This window comes from Nelumbo nucifera, chromosome 1 (genome assembly GCF_055504915.1).
Source record: "Nelumbo nucifera cultivar China Antique chromosome 1, China Antique-T2T, whole genome shotgun sequence".
In the NCBI taxonomy this organism is placed as follows: domain Eukaryota; kingdom Viridiplantae; phylum Streptophyta; class Magnoliopsida; order Proteales; family Nelumbonaceae; genus Nelumbo; species Nelumbo nucifera.
In genome coordinates, this window is record NC_142649.1 from 140,694,950 (window position 1) to 140,712,479 (window position 17,530).

Sequence of the window (17,530 nt, forward strand, 5' to 3'; positions counted from 1 at the left end):
CGGATAATTGGATTATCCCAATCTGCTTATATTGACAAAATAGTCAAAAGATACAGCATGGAAAACTCCAAGAAAGGAAATGTTCCTTTCAGGCACGGAGTCGCTCTCTCCAAGAAGATGTCTCCCAAGACTTCTGAGGAGATTGATGGCATGAAAGACGTTCCCTATGCCTCTGCCGTAGGGAGCATCATGTATGCCATGCTGTGCACTCGTCCTGACATTGCTCAGGCAGTGAGTGTAGTAAGCAGATTTCAGGCCAACCCAGGGCAGGAGCATTGGACTGCTGTGAAAAACATACTTAAGTACCTTCGAAGGACAAAAGAGTTTTGTCTGGTGTTCGACGGTAGCTCACTACAGATCCAGGGGTTTACAGATGCCGATTTCCAGTCAGACCCAGATGATAGAAAGTCTACATCTGGATATGTTTTCACGATAGGATCGTGTGCTGTTTGCTGGAAAAGCAGCAAACAGGGGTCCACTGCAGACTCCACGACCGAGGCCGAATACATTGCCGCAAGTGAGGCTGCCAAAGAAGCTGTGTGGATGAAGAAGTTCGTTCACGAGTTGGGAGTTGTTTCGTCCAGCAGATCACCCATCCCATTGTTGTGTGACAACAATGGAGCCATTGCTCAGGCTAAGGAGCCACGAGCCCACTCGAAGTCGAAGCACATCGAGAGGAAGTACCACGTACTGCGGGAGATTGTTGGTAGAGGGGATGTCCTGATTCAGAAGGTAGCGTCAGCGGAAAATGTAGCAGACCCATTGACAAAGCCACTATCACAGAAAGTGTTTGAGAAACACGTAGAAAGCATGGGACTCCGGCTAGTACCTGATTGGACCTAAGTGCAAGTGGGAGCTGTTAGACAGTTTTGTATGCCCTTAGCTTCAATTAGAATGATGTACTTTATGAGTTTATTGTAAATGAATAAAGATACATATTTGATTCATGTTCCCTTGGTATGTTTCTGTGTAATACCCTTAAACTGGACACTTAATGAGACTCGTGTTAGTTTAGAATGTTCACAGCCAGTGGGTCGGTCTGGGGAGACCTATCCTGACAAGGCTGACACTGTGGTGCCACCAAGTCAGTTGGGGTGGCCTGTCTCAGCTGCCAGGGTGAGACCCTAGGCACATACAGTGTAGGATTAATTGAATCTTTGAACTGGACCAGATTTCCAGTATTGCCCTGGACCTTGGAGATTGATGGGAAAAACTGGAAAGTTACACCCGACCCCTAGACTCGATTATGATACTGCACTAGGTGTCGGATTGGGCTATCTTTGATGTACCAATCAGTGAGATCCTTAGCGGGGGTCAAAACCTGGGTATGTTGGGACAGTCCGAGAATTCATCTGAGTGGGTGATCATAGTGACAGGATCAGCCCCTTTGTCGGACAAAGGTAATGATCAGGGATGCACTCTCACTGATGGAAACCAAGACTACCGGCAGTCGATTTCAACCGTTGAGATTTGTTTTGCAAAATATATTTTATATAAGATATAAAAGTATATATATGGTTTCTAAAATGTTTGCAAGAAGGTTTTAATTCCCGGGATCCATATGAGTGGAGAGTGCAACACTGTTCCTTGCAGCCGAGGGAGAGGTCCTCTCTTGTCGGGCAGTGTATGATCATTATGGGTTGAGAGGTTAAGTGTAAGACTATTGAGGATAATACCTGATGGGCTAATCTTGCATCTGCCCACAGTCCCTGGGTGTTATAAGGTGGCTTGGCCCAAGGACCTCTTAGGGTAAGTGTTGGGCCCGTAGAGCCCATTTGATGGGTTTCAGGGGGTGCACTGTCTTTTAACAGTGTATTCAGCCAGGCCTTGTAACAAAGGCTGGGCCGAACCCATGTGGCTGATGTGTAGATCAATGCTTGGGTCCCACGCCATACAAGGAAGCCCAACTGGGCAGCAGTTAAGAGGGTTAAGTGAGCACATAAGCTTAATGGGCCTAAAGCCCATTTCAAACTGGGCTGTTTATTTATTTAATAAAGGGGCGAAATCTGAAGTGGATCAGCTAATAGGATTGGGCTTAGACCCTATCCACTTAGAGAGTCCAAGATCTAAATAAGATTTAGATCTGGAAACCTCCTAATCAGATTAGAAGATGGCTGATCTGATCTCCAGATAAGATAAGGATTATCCCTTATCACTTAAAAGGGACTTCTAACCCAAATATGATTTGGATTAGCAACTCCTAATCAGATTAGGAGCTGATCCCTTTAAGATTATAAAAGAAGGGGGCGGCAGCCTAAAGTGATACACACAGATCATCAGGTTTTCTTTAGTGCTGAAATCAAGAAGAGAGAATTCTGCTCCCTGCAAATACTCTCTTGCCGCCTCCCTGTTCTTGCCGCCCTGTTTACCAGTTCGATCTCCACTTGTGGGAGAAGTCAAGATTGGATTTTGACATCAGTCCTTTGAGAAAGGATTGAAAGGAAGCTGTGCTCACGTACCATCTTGCTGATTCTAGCGAAGGACAGAGTTCTTGGAGAAGAACACTGCTGATTCTTCTCCACCTACACTGCGCCATCTTTAGTGGGAGTAGTCTTTGGATCCTTCCTTGGGCATGAACACCTTCGTTGGGAGATATTACTTCTCCGTATCAGGTATAATCCTTCCCACTCCTTTTTGGTTCAGATCTGGTTCAGTTTATGGTTCAGAATTGATCCTTGAAAATATGATTTTCTAAATGGGGAATACGATTCCCAGTTGAAGGGAGAGAAAAATTTTTGAAATTCGCCCCTTATTCCGCAATCTTTTGGGCGTCCATAGGATGGATCTCTCATCCCTTCAACCTTATCCATCACCAATGTATCCTTCCCATACAAGATGGTCATCACCAAATGATCATACGATTCTGGGAGAGATGAGAGGAGAAGAATCACCGTATCTTCTTCATCAATCTTCACATCTACATTGAGTAGTTGTGCAATCAACCGATTGAATGTATTCAAATGATCTAATCAATTGGTTCCATCTGCCATACGCAAACTATATAATTGCCTCTTCAGGTACAACTTATTAGTGATAGATTGTCATATACAATTTCTCCAACTTTGTCTACAAGCCAATGGTGGTTTCCTCATCGAGTACGTTGTACATCACTTCATCTACCAAGTATAACTGAATCATGCTCAATGCCTTTAGATCTAACTCAGCCCACTCATCACTTGTCATCTTCTCTGCCTTCTCCTTTCCAAGGAGAGCTTTGTGAAGACCTTGTTGTACCAGAACTGCCTTCACCCTCCTTTGCCACAACCCAAAATTCACCTTGCTGTCAAATTTCTCCACCTCGAGCTTTATAGTCAACATCTTCGCCGTCATAAGTACTTCATAGATTTAATAACCTTGCTCTGATACCATTTGTTGGTGTAGAAGCGTTGGATCACGTATCCTAAATCAACCCGTGAAGAAAAATGGAGAATACACAAAATGACAAAGTAAACAAAAATTCAAGCAAATAGAGATGAAGACACAAGAATTTACGTGGTTCGGAGAAAATCCTCCTACGTCCATGGGAAGAGCACACAATCCAGTAAGAGATTTTTCATTAAAATTGTAGAAGAAGAAGAAGGAGATGTAGATACAAGATAGCCACTCCTTTTATATCTAACTTTGTGGTTACCATGCACTAATAGCCACTTTCTGTAACAACTTTATGGTTACCATGCACTAATAGCCACTTTCTGTAACTACTTTATGGTTACCATGCACTAATAGCACTAATAGCCACTTTTCTGTAACTGATTTTATTTTGAGTCAATTCCAACAGAGGTTAGGTGTAAGAGACCATTATAAGGCTGATTACCTGATCAACTTCATCTTTCATAAGTCCATTGTCTTTGGGTCTTCATAGGGTGGCTGAACCCAAGGATCATTTATATGTAAATGTTGGGCCCAATTGAGCCCAAGCTGATTGGGTCAGGGATTAACTACCCCTAGACAGTCAATTTGGCCTAACCTCTTTCAAGGGTAAGATTGAACCCTTGTGGCCTTATGTGAGACCTTTGTAGGTCCTACACCATACAATGTTCAGGCCTATATAGCCATGCAACGCATAGGAAAGTGAGCCATTGAAGAAAATAGGCCCAAGTCCCATTACTAAGGCCATGTTTGGGAGTGCTTATGTTAAAAATAAGTGCTTATTCAAATATGCAGTTATTTGCATTTGGCACCCAACTTTAAAAAATAAGCACTTATTTCATATTGGGTGTTTGGTAGTCTTTTTCTACAATAAGCACTTGTGACTATTTTTTCTTTCAACTTTTCAAAATATACCCTATGGGTAGTGGGCTCTCCCTCTCTCTCTATAAACCTCTTGGATTCTATGCCAAAACACAGTTGATGGGAGCATCACTCTAAACATGGCAATTGGTCGATGGGAGCACTGCTCTCTCTCTCTCTCTCTCTCTCTCTCTCTCTCTCTCTCTGTAAACCTCTTGAATATTCTGCCAAAACAATGTAAATTTATTACATCTTCGTTTTCCCTTTAACTCTTGAATTGTCGTTCATTTAGGCTAGTGTGATGGAGTTTGATGTGGGGCAATTGGAAAATTCATATAGCGCTAGTCCGCCAGATTTTTGGGCTTGGACCCCGGGCTTGACATTCACGCTCCGGAGATTGTACACAGAGGCACTAACCTTAGCTCCGATGTGGGTTGAACAGTCACGCTCCGACCCCCTCCCTCTCAATAATGACCTTAGCTCCAATGACGAGTCTGGTCATGTTGCCGGAAGTGGGTTCTAGGGAACCGTTGTCCCTCTGGAGTTGAGCTTGGAGCAGGCACAATGTTTGATGGAGAGTTTCGATTCGTTCAAGCTTATTGTTTAAGGACTTAAGAAAAAGATGGAAATTTGGGCTTAAAAAATAAACCCTTATTTTTAAAATAAGCACTTATTTTGGGCTTATTTCCCGAACACCAATAAGTGCTTAATGGTGTGGTCTCTACCCAAATAAGCACTTATTTTTAAGCACTCCCAAACATGGCCTAATACAATTAGTTAAGTAGACACATGGCAACTTAAGTTGTCATGTGACATGTGGCTAAGGGTTTGGAACACCTATTCTTCTAATAAGATAGAGTTTATCTAATAAGGATAAACCCTGATCCAAATCTGATTTGGATTCAGCTCCTAGTAGGACTAGGAGAGTGCTCTATATATGGGAAGAGAAGAGAAGGGTGAACCAAGCAATTAACTACTATCTCCAGCTCTCTCTCTCTCTCCTATAAAACCCTAGTTCGTTTCAGCCCTAGTAGGGACTAATTTCCTTCAGTTCCTAACTGAGTTTTTGGAGAAAAACATCAGTTTTAATCACATTGGGCATCAACTACTACTTTGGGAGCTGCGCTTGTGGACTCCGTATTAGGTACAATCAGAAATTAATTTGAGTTTCAAATCTGGTCAGGTTCAGTGCAAGATCAATCCTGAAATTTCAAATTTTAAAATTACCAGGAAATCAGTTCCCAAGTTGGGTTAGAAAAATTTTAAAAATCCGGCCATGTCTAATCTGATTTCTAACCCTTCCAACACTGGACCCATCACTTGACAGTCATACTCATATCCAGGAGGTCAAGACCATCTTAGCTAACTCTTATGAAAAGAAGAGTGTTATATACAAACACAAATTAACAGCTATTAGATGGTTATGGCTCTTCAAAAGGGCTTCCCTAGATTAAGCTACCAAATAAAAGGCACCGTTGCTTGCTCACAATGTGTGCAATTATTTTATAAAACAAGCATTTACTGGTCCACAAACAAAGATGGCATTTTAGACATTGTTTTCAACAATGTTACTATTAAATCGACCAGAAGAATCTACTTTTTCTGCTTTCTACTTCAGGATGGTCAATCAAGCAATTTGCTCAAGAGCTTGTCAAAAACATATGAAAAAAAATATGCACTATTCTGGAATTAGAACACTATCTTCTACAGAAATCTGAACTTCATTTGCAACTTAGGTTGCCATATGTAAATTCTGAAGTATGCAAAGCATTGGCCTAGTGATATATGTACTAAAATTTATTCAGTCACATACAGCAAATACTTAACAGGATTTCATTCAGTTTATTGTTACATCACTATTTTCACAAAGTGCAATATTTCAATTTAAAACTTGTAATTAGTGAAAAATGAAATGCAAGAAAATTTTCAATTCAAACATTGAAGGTCTTACCTCTAAAGTTGCAAGGGATTCCTTAATAACTGAGGCTTCTTCTTGAAGAGAACCCATGAAAAGCAAACAATCAAAGCGCTTAAAAGAAAAAGGGATATCAACCAGGACTTTTAAGAACCTTTCTGCAGGCCCAAGTTGGGAAAGTTCACCATTGAAGAGCCTAAGCTTCAGTTCTTCTTCTGCTGTAGGTGCCATCTTTAACAAAGCTTCAAGAAGTTCTATGGGAAGCTCATTTCCTGATTAGAGTAATTGGAAGAGGTTATTTGATGCTTTGAAACTTGATAGAAACAATATCTCATATAAACTACAACAGTGGTTTAAAATTTTGATCATGAGTTTCCTGTGTCTATAGCAAGGGATAATGGAATAATGTCCAAAGGTGTTACATAAATCTACTTATTCTTTCTTGATAGAAATCCATATATAGTTATATTTGGTTCAGTTCTTATAGCCTTTTTAGTATTAAAAACTGGCCATTTTAATGTAGAATTTGGTAGAAAATACATTTTTCAGACTCTTCAAACATTTTGATAATTTCAATGTGTTCAATATGCTTGTATTTGACCTGTAAATGCTAAACCACATTGAGAAGTATCTGCTGTATAGAGGAATTTTGACACAATATCTTCAATACCGTGACTCAGTTCAAAGTGAGCTAAACCTATGGCTTGCAACTTCAATATTAGTAGACATTTCACCATGTAGAGATGGGGAAATTTTGGGGATATCTTGCTAATTTCTCTAACATATTTGCTAAAACTTCATGAAATTGTTAGTAAAAGTATAATTGCACATTAAAGGCTCAAAAACCATAGCAAAAACTATTTTGGAAATCGGTGGTGGAGAGGTTTGCAAAGAAACTAGCCTGTTGGAAGAGGAATTATATCTCCTTAAGGGGAAGAATTACCTTGATTAGGGCAATGCTACCAAATCTACCCATTTACTTCCTTTCCACTTTTCACATTCCATCCCATCAGGATAGCAAGACAATAGTTTTACTGATAAAAAAAAAGGATAGCAAGACAATAGGAGAAGTACATGAGGGATTTCTTATGGGAACCAGGGGAATAAGAAAGGGTCACTTGGTCAAGTGGGACAGGTTAGTAAGACAAAAGGGCAAAGGTGTCTAGTGATAGGAAACATTTCTCATAGGAACACTGCCTTATTGGGTAAATGGTTGTGGAGATTTTTGAAAGAGACAAATTATGGCACAAGGTAATTACAAGCATTCACAGTGTGCATTGTAATGGTTGAGACGCTAAATTGGCTCCTCACTTAACTTTAGCCTCTCCTTGGAAAGCTATTCATGAGATTTACCTTACTTTCGTTAGTTCCATATGGTATGATGTGGGAAGAGGGGAAAGAATCCGTTTATGGGAAGACTTATGGGTAGGGGAGTCACCATTAAAAGATCAATTTCCTGATCTCTATGTGCTTTCTGATTTTTAGAATGAAACAATATATAGCTTGGGTTTTTGCCATCCCAATCAGGCATCAACTGGAACCTTGGCTTCAGAAGAGGTCTTAGGGAAAAAGAATGTAATTTTTTGGTTGACCTTCTTGGAACCTTGCAAACAATTTTCTTGGACCCTGTTAGAATGCTCGAGTCAGGGGTATTTTGGTCATTCTGGTTTATCTTCTTGAAAGTGAAAGGTCTATTGTATCTGAGTTTAAGTTATGTGTCCCATCTTATATGAGGGACAAAACTGTCTTTCTTGTAACTCTAAGTTTTATGAATAAAATTCAAGTGGGTCGGCTAGGAGAGTGATTTTTCACATTCTCTCTTCTAGGCTGGCCGAACACTCTTCTTCTTCTTTCTCTTTTCTTTCTTCTTCCTTCTTCTCTACTTTGACCTAGAATCAACTAGGGTTTATTCACATGGTATCAGAGCTGTAAGGTCGTATCCTTATTTCTTTCTTGTTGCTGTTCTCTTTCTGGGTTCGCCGCCAACTTTCACAGTCATCTTCTTCTTTTTGTGGGCCTGGAGGTGAGAATGCCTCCGGTCATTGCTGTGGTGGTCGTTGAAGTGGTATACTAAACCCTCTATTCAGTATCGAAGAGGACTGAATGTGGACAGGTATGAACACTATTGTTGTTTGTCCAAATAAGGGACTGAATGTTTTCTTTTTGCTTCAAAAGTTGGTTGTGGTGATGCTTGGTGTGACTGATATGCATTTCAGTCGTGTTTCTCTGCATTTCTCTTCATATGTATGCTGAAAGAAGAGTTGTCGACTGCTGAAGTTCACAACAGCAGTAGATAGGTGGAGGTTGTGTCGTGGTGATTGGTGGTGGTGGTGGTTGTGTCCTAGACCTTGTGTGTAATCAGTTCTGCAGTGTGCAGCCCAAGTGTTTGATGTGAAGACTGAGTGATTTCAGTCTTAGTGTGTTGATGGTGAATGGTTCTGCAGTGTGCAGCCCAGGTGTTTGATGTGAAGACTGAGTGATTTCAGCCTTAGTGTGTGGTGTGTAATGTGTATTTAAAGAAGCTGGGGTTGGTGGTGTTATAAGTGAGATAAGCCTTGTGAAAGAGTGTGAGGTTGTGTTGTATATTTGAAGGTGAAATAATTGACATGGCTTCTTCTGTAGATGGGAATGACAACAAAACCAGCATCATGCTTTCTTCAGATTATATAAGTGTTCAAATGACATCCATCAAGTTGAATGGTGAGAACTATGTACCATGGGCGAAATCTGTGGAGGTGTTCTTGAAGGCCAAGAGGAAAGTAAAACATGTGAGGGAGGAGAAACCTTCCTCTAATTCCCCTAGGTTCAGTGATTGGGAACAAGATGATGCACAGATAATGACATGGCTTTGGAACAGCATGGAACCAAAGATTAGTGTGAACTTCATGTTCCTAGAAACAGCCAAAGAGATCTGGGATCATGCTAAAAAGTTGTACTCTGGACAAGACAACACAACTAGGGTATATCAGCTATACCAAGAGTACTTCAATTTGAAGCAAGGAAGTCAAAGCTTAGAGGAATATTATGCAAGTTTGAGGAACATCCGCAATGAGCTAAATGTGTATCACCCTCTAACATCAAATGTCCAGATCCAACAAAAGCAACATGAACAGCTTGATGTGACTAGGTTTCTTGTGGGCTTGAAGGCTAAGTATGAGCCTGTCAGAGCACAGATATTGGGGGGATCAGCTCTCCCTTCAATTGAAGAAGTTTTTGCCCGTCTTAAAAGGACATCCATTGAGCCGATGGAACATTCTTCCTTCTCTGATAGATCTGGTTTGGTAGTGACTAAAGGGAGTGGTCGTGGAAGTAGAAGTGGTGGTGGCAGCAGTGGCCCTCCAAGCAACCGTGGTGGACACATATTTAACTGGGCTAGTGGCCGGAGTGGAGGCCGAGAGTCAGGGGGAGGCCGTGGAAGAGGAAGGAGTAATGCTCAGAGAAAATGTACACATTGTGGCTTAGAGGGGCACATAGTTAATTTCTGCTATGATTTGCGTGGTCCACCCAACACTTGGGCTAACCATGCTACATCTAAGAGTAGTAGCACAATTACTGAAAGCCAGCAAACTGCCTCAACCCCCTCCACACCCGCTTGTGCTTCCGGGCAGGAAATGGTGAGTGTACCACTGGCAGTATATGAGCAGTTCCTTCAAACATCTCAGTAGAACACAACTACACTTGCCCATTCAGGTATGACTTGCTTAGCTTCCAAAGCCTCACCCTGGATCATTGATTCCGGAGCCTCGGACCATATGTCTGGGACTCTTGATGTATTTTCTTCCCTTTCTCGCTCCTCCACATCTCAGTCAGTTACTCTTGCTAATGACTCTACATCTCCTATTTGTGGTGTTGGTGATGTTGATTTCTCCTCCTTGTCTTTAGCATCTGTTTTATATGCTCCTGAGTTCCCGTTTAACCTTATGTCTATTAGCAGATTAACCAAATCTCTTAATTGTTCTATAACCTTCTATCCTTCTTCTTGTGTGTTTCAGGATCTCAAGATGGGGAAGAAGATTGGTGGAGGGCATGAAGCAGGTGGTTTGTATTACCTTGATGGTGGTGGCCCCCCAGTGGCTTTTCAGTCGTCTCTTACTCCTCTCCAATGGCACTGCAGACTCGGTCATCCCTCACTCAAGGCTTTGAAGCTGCTAGTTCCTTCTTTGAGTCATCTTTCATCATTAGATTGTGAGTCATGTCAGTTGGGAAAACATCATCGAGTCTCATTTAGTCCAAGAATTGATAGTCGTGTCTCAAGTCCTTTTGCTTTAGTTCATTCTGATGTATGGGGTCCAGTTAAAGTTGTGTCATACAATGGGTTTAAGTACTTTGTAATCTTTGTTGATGACTTTTCAAGGATGACATGGATCTATCTTATGAAAAACCGTAGTGAATTGTTCTCTATTTTTCAGAAATTTCATGCTGAAATACGCACTCAATTTGGTGTTCATATGAAAATACTTCGCTCCGATAATGCCAAAGAATACATCTCTTCACCATTTCAGCAATACCTAGAACATCATGGAATAATTCATCAAACTTCTTGTGCCTACACCTCGCAACAAAACGGTGTAGCGGAACGGAAAAATAGACATCTTGAAACTGCTCGGTCCTTGATGATCAATATGCATGTCCCAAAGCATTTTTGGAGTGATGCTGTTCTTACATCCTGTTTTTTGATAAATCGGATGCCCATGTCAATCCTTGTAAGCCAATCCCCTTTCTCCGTGTTGTTTCCCACTTTGTCTCCATTTCCTCTCACCCCAAGAGTCTTTGGTTGTGTTTGTTTTGTTCAACACTTGGGGCCTGGAGTAGACAAGCTAGACGCTCGAGCTACGAAATGTATTTTTCTTGGCTACTCGATGACTCAGAAAGGGTATAAGTGTTATAACCCAAAATTTCATAAATCGTTTGTGTGCTCTGATGTCACCTTCTTTGAATCAATTCATTTTTTCTCAGATCGGGGTCTCTTCTTATCCCTCTGTGGTTCCTCTTCTTGTACCGGTTATGGACCCTCTCCCCGTAGCTCTCATTCCTACTGCAGATGCACATCATATGCCTGTTACTACAGAGAGGCCGCCAATTACTCAAGTGTATACCCGCAGAAGTGCTTCGGCCCCTCCTCCACTTCAGTACCTATCGACAGATCCTGCTACTGCTCCTTCTCCCTCAGATCTTGATCTTCCTATTGCTATGCGGAAAGGTAAACGTACTTGTACTTCTCATCCCATTTCAGACTATGTTTCCACTGCTCACCTTTCTACTTCTCATTGCAAGTTTATATCATTACTCTCATCGGTTCCCATTCCCAAGACTGTTCAGGAAGCCCTTACCTCCCCAGGGTGGCGGCAAGCCATGGAAGAAGAACTCTCTACTCTACAGCATAATCACACGTGGGAACTCACCACCCTTCCTCCTGGTAAGCACACTGTTGGGTGTAAATGGGTCTATACAGTGAAGCATCTTCCTGATGGAAGTGTGGAACAATTGAAGGCACGGTTAGTGGCCAAGGGCTATTCTCAGTTATATGGTGTGGACTATATGGAGACATTCTCTCCTGTGGCTAAAATTGGTTCAGTTCGGGTGTTGATCTCATTAGCTGCTATGTATGATTGGCCTCTCGTGCAACTTGACATCAAAAATGCCTTCCTACATGGTGATCTTGTTGAGGAGGTGTATATGGAGCAACCACCAGGGTTTGTTGCTCAGGGGGAGGCTAGTAAGGTGTGCAGGCTCAAAAAGGCAATCTATGGACTGAAACAATCTCCACGTGCATGGTTTGGCAGGTTCAGTGAAGTGGTAAAGGCCTTTGGGATGAAACAGTGTCAGGTTGATCATTCTGTTTTCAGCTATAACTCAAAGGATGGGACAATCTTGCTAGTCGTGTATGTGGATGATATTGTCATAACTGGAAGTGATAGCAATGGCATTGACAGGCTGAAAAAATTCTTATAGGACCACTTCAATACGAAAGATCTGGGGAAGCTCAAGTATTTCCTAGGAATTGAGGTTGCGAGGTCAAAACAGGGGATCAACCTATGTCAGAGAAAATATGTTCTTGATCTATTTGAAGAAATCGGGTTGTTAGGTGCTAAACCAGCAAAGACTCTTATGGAACTCAATGCCAAGTTAAGTGTGGATGCAGGTGAAGAGTTTGATGATCCTGGAAGATACAGAAGGTTGGTGGGAAAGTTGAACTATCTGACCATTACCCGACCAGATATATCATTTGCTGTGAGTGTGGTGAGTCAGTTTATGCAACATCCCCGGGTTCCTCACTGGAAAGTTGTTCTGAGAATTGTTAGGTACCTAAAGGGTGCTCCAGGTCGTGATTTGTTATACCAAAAGGAGGGAACTCTTGAGATAGTAGGGTACACAGATGCTGACTGGGCTGGCTCTATATCAAACAGGAGGTCAACCATAGGGTATTGTACCTTCCTGGGTGGCAATCTTGTAACTTGGAAGAGCAAGAAGCAAACAGTGGTGGCAAGAAGTAGTGCAGAAGCAGAGTACAGGGCTATGGCCCATACCACATGTGAACTAGTATGGCTGAAGAACTTACTACAGGAGATGGGGTTCTCAATTGACAAACCCATGAAACTATATTGTGATAACCAAGGTGTTGTTCATATCTCATCCAATCCCGTCTTCCATGAAAGAACTAAACATATTGAGGTGGATTGTCACTTTGTGAGAGAGAAAGTGATAAGTGGGGTAATAACTACATCTCATGTGAGCTCAGGAAATCAGTGGGCAGATCTCTTCACAAAGGGATTGTCTCGGGGAAGAATAGATTACATTTGTAACAAGCTGGGACTATATGATATATACTCTCCAACTTGAGGGGGAATGTTAGAATGCTCGAGTCAGGGGTATTTTGGTCATTCTGGTTTATCTTCTTGAAAGTGAAAGGTCTATTGTATCTGAGTTTAAGTTATGTGTCCCATCTTATATGAGGGACCAAACTGTCTTTCTTGTAACTCTAAGTTTTATGAATAAAATTCAAGTGGGTCGGCTAGGAGAGTGATTTTTCACATTCTCTCTTCTAGTTTGGCCGAACACTCTTCTTCTTCTTTCTCTTTTCTTTCTTCTTCCTTCTTCTCTACTTTGACCTAGAATCAACTAGGGTTTATTCACAGACCCAAACCTGGAAAATTCTAGATTCTGGGTAATTTCCCCAGATGGACCCTTCTCCTACTTTTTTTTTCAGATATCTTGCCCCTGTTAGCTCCTAAGAGATGGTCCTCATGATGAAAGAAATTTGGAGTAAGCCTGTCCCACCAAAAATTCAAGCTTTCTGTTGGGCACTTTTCCTTGGCAAGGTAAATACTTGTGATTTGTTGTAGAAAAGGAGGCCTTTTTCTTGCCTCTCTCCTCATATGTGCTTTTTATTTAGGGATAGTGGAAAAACCCTATCCCATTTATTATTCTCGTCCCTTTGTACTTCTCATTCAGGAGCTTTTCACTTTTTCTGTTCTCTTTGGTTGAAGGTGGGACCCTCCCCAAGAGGTGACATCAATCCAAACTTCTGAAGGCAACAAAAGAAGAGAGGGAGCATAATTTGGAGAGCTACTAAGGCAGTTGTCGCTTGGGTGGTGTGGAAGGAAATGAACAAAAGAATTTTCGCTAGAAAAAGTGGAACCTTGGAGGAGGTAATTGACAATATAAAAATGAGGGTTGCCATGTGGAAAAAAACATTAGATAGTTTTCAGCTTTTCTCAATTACTGACATTCTAATGGCATGGAAGGAAATAGCTCAATCATCTAGAGAAAAGGAAAAACTAAGAGTAGAGTGGAAGCCACTAGAGGTTAATAAAGTAAAATTGAACTTTACTTGCATCTCTTTGGGAAACCTGGGTTTGACAAGAATAGGTGGAGCAATCAGGAACTCGGAATGTAAGATTGTGGCTCTATATTCAGGGTCAATTGGCATCACAAACTCAGTGAAGGCACAAGTTATCGGCTTTACTGCAGGGTCTCCACTTGGCAAACCAATTGGATTTTCAACATGTGGAAGTGGAAATTAGTGATTTCTTCGGCAAAGTGTAACAGACATATTCCATGGACTTAAACATATTTATAGGGAAGTTGAAAGATTAGCAAAGGATATAAATGTTGAATTCAGGTGGATTAGAAGGAGTGTTAATGTGCTAGCAGATACTTTAGCCAAACAAGGGGCTGCAAGGCAGCATCTGTACTGGGCCTCTTTGTAATACTGGTTATATTTCTTTGGGGATGGCAATTTGGTCATCCTTTTGTACTAATCTCACATATTTTTATTAATAAATCAATCTTTATTGCTGATTAAAAAACCATAGCAAACAACTGGAATTTTGTTTGCCATCTTTTGTTCAATCTTTGTCCTTCCCTTCTAGTCTTTAAGCCATCTTCTCTTCTTTACGTATGTCATTTACTTTCCATCATGACTTGTGTTTCTTTGTTACTAGATGTTCGGTTAATCAAGAATCCTTTTTTGTATTTGTGTCTCTTTTTTCTTTTTATTTTGAATTATAGTGGCTTAAGAAGTAAATCATATCAGAATAGTGTACAAGTCATACAATCATTGAATCACCATTTTTATTCTTTTAGGAAATGATTCTCAAAAAAAAAATGATGATTTTAACAAAACACTGGAATTTTATTTTTTTTTCTAATAGGCAACAAAAGCTTTTGTTACTTAGGAGAAAGAATTTGTATGTACAACATATATGTAAACCAGCTACTAGCAGTAACTTAAAAACTTGAAATATCATTGATATCACTGATATTCTAAAATTTTAAACCTTGAATGTATAGCCGATCAATGAAATTTGAAATATCATTCATATATCAGCAATATGTTGGAGATATTAGGGAAAAAGATTCTTGAAATATTTTGTATTGCCTCCTAGAGAAATGAGGAGATTTTGCCAAATCTTGTTAATATTGTGAACCATGTCTGCACCTTAACCATAAAAAGATAAAGGGAAGGAAACCCATAAATAAATAAAGGATACAAGTCTATTACCCAATGTTGATCAGTTGGTCCCAGATATCTGGGGTCTTGGAGGGGTGGACTCGATATAGACCAAACATCTGGCTTTTTCTTTTAATACACAAAGTGGTCATTCTCATTTTTTCTCACACTTGTCAACCCAGGATTTTACCATTAAACCAAACAATGGCCCCTAGTTCAGATTAAGGCTGAGTTGCTGAGCTTGTTGAGTAATGAGATCAAGCATTTATTAAAATAAAACAATCTGGAATGAATGACACTCCCACTTAGAGACCAGAAGAAAGAACAACAAACATAAAATAAAACATTGACAAAGAGGTTGATTAAGGAGAACATTCTCCTTGTATGACTACCCCAACAATCTTGACTCTTTTATGAGTTCCTTTGAAAGAACCCCCTCCCTGCGCTGCCACACCCTAGAAATTTGCTTTAGGCTTCCAATTGCCAAACCTCTCAAACTACCTTGACAATCCCTATGGGAACCTCTAATGGATCAGATGCATCCTCTTACTTTCTTTTGTTTTTATTTGTGATTTTTGGTTGACAATTGGGGACTAGTAGCTTCTTAATCTTCTTGACTTTTCTTACCAGTTATTAGCTTGTTATTGAATAAATGAATAAATAACTAAAACTTCTACATATATCTTCATGTAGGTAAAATACATACATATCATGAGTGATCTTAGCACCCCTTATTTTGATAAATCAACAACCCTTGCATAGATTTAAAAATACCCTACCTATAAAAAAACTTAAAAATACCCCAAGCCTATTGGCCCACAAGAACCCTGATAAATTATTTTTTGGGTCATTAAGGCAAGAACGTTATTTTCAAAAGTGAGGTGCCACCTGCCCCCTTTTATCACAATAGCCGGAGCATAACATTCACCGTTACATACACAAATTATACATATCAAAAAACGTTACAAATCTCAGAGTACTCATTTACTTCGCATGCTCCACAGGTTACACTTTAAGGTGTTGTTTGATAACAGCTTCAATGACTGAACCCTATGACTTATTACCTCATCTTTTAGTGGACTGTAATGGCCTCTTGAAGGACAAAGGAAGAGAATAGAGAGATAGAAGAGAGATAAAACTGGTATCTTTCTTCCCACATAACAAGAAAAGAACCACAGAAGATCTCATATCCTACATAACCTTTTTATGCAACAGTTGGATGGCAGGTTCCAAGACTTTTAACAGAGTTACCCTATCAGACCTACAAAGGACCTTGGTGGAATTTTTGTTCTCCTCTCCCTTGACTCCTACTGCTGTTTGAATCCCCAAACGAGGGAGGAGGTGGGCTTAAGATTGAACTTCGATGGAAGTAAAGTAGGCAATCCATGGGAAGCTGGGATTAGTGGTATGTTCAGGGAGGAATATGGGAATATTCGATGGGCTTTCAGTGGACCCTTAGGGATTGTGGACTCTACAAAAGTCGAGATTGTGGCTGCCTTCATAGGTCTTCCTCTTCGAATTGCAAAGAGTATGGAACTTCCCCCCATAACATTATAGGAGACTCAGCAAATACCTTAAAATAGTTAGGGGATAAGGATAGTGGCCCTTGGCATCTAATGCAGTACCTGAATGAAGCAAGAGATATTATGGCTCGGTTAATTGTAAAACTAAGATGGATCCTTAGGGACCTAAACTCAATGGTTGACAGTCTAGCTAAATCAGGGATCCATAGGAACTCTTTGTTTAGTGACCGTATGTTACCTTTCTAATTTCTTTGGCGAAGTCTTTTCTGCAGCGGTACATCTCCTCATGTACCCATTGATCTTTTCTTAATAAAATTGTTAATTTTTCTCAAAAAAAAAAAAAAACAGAAACCTGATATCACTCACGAGGTACCTAAAATTACTCTAGGCCATGGAAATCACTCACCATAAGTATCATAAATTGTATGAACTCAAATGAACTTAATTGGTCCTAGTGCAAAACATCCATTCACATTTATAGACTGTAGGATGACTAAAAGAATCTTGGATTCATTTATAGACTGTAAAATGTCCATTCGACTATGATATGGAAAAGATATGATATCTGAAAAACTTCTCACCAGTCAATTGGAATCATAAACATGGTAGCCAATCAGGTGTTATTTATAAAAATTCATGGGTGGGTTTTGATTGGTCAAAACTCTTCCCATACCATATCTTTTCCACATCATAGATTTTCCCTTAATATTTATAGGCTGCAGATGACTAAAATAAATAGGGTCCATTACTTGGTGTAATGGTAAAATCTTGGGCTATCAAATATGAGAATGCAGGTTCAAATCTGAAAGTGACCACTCTGTGAAAAAATGCCAAAGGTTAGGGCTGTATCCAGTCCACCCCTCCCATACTAAAATGCTACCATTCTATTTCAATTAAAAGAAGACTTAA

General features: G+C 40.3%; 1 protein-coding gene across 2 annotated transcripts in view; it reads right to left on the reverse strand.

Annotated features, from left to right (window-relative positions):
• Positions 1-17,530, reverse strand: part of LOC104590175 (uncharacterized) — a 68,709-nt gene that overhangs the window by 13,990 nt on the left and 37,189 nt on the right. For both annotated transcript variants that reach the window (XM_088894478.1, XM_088894479.1), the window contains one exon: positions 6,182-6,417. In XM_088894478.1, coding sequence (XP_088750604.1) covers positions 6,182-6,417 — 236 coding nt within the window. The remainder of the gene's footprint in view (positions 1-6,181; positions 6,418-17,530) is intronic.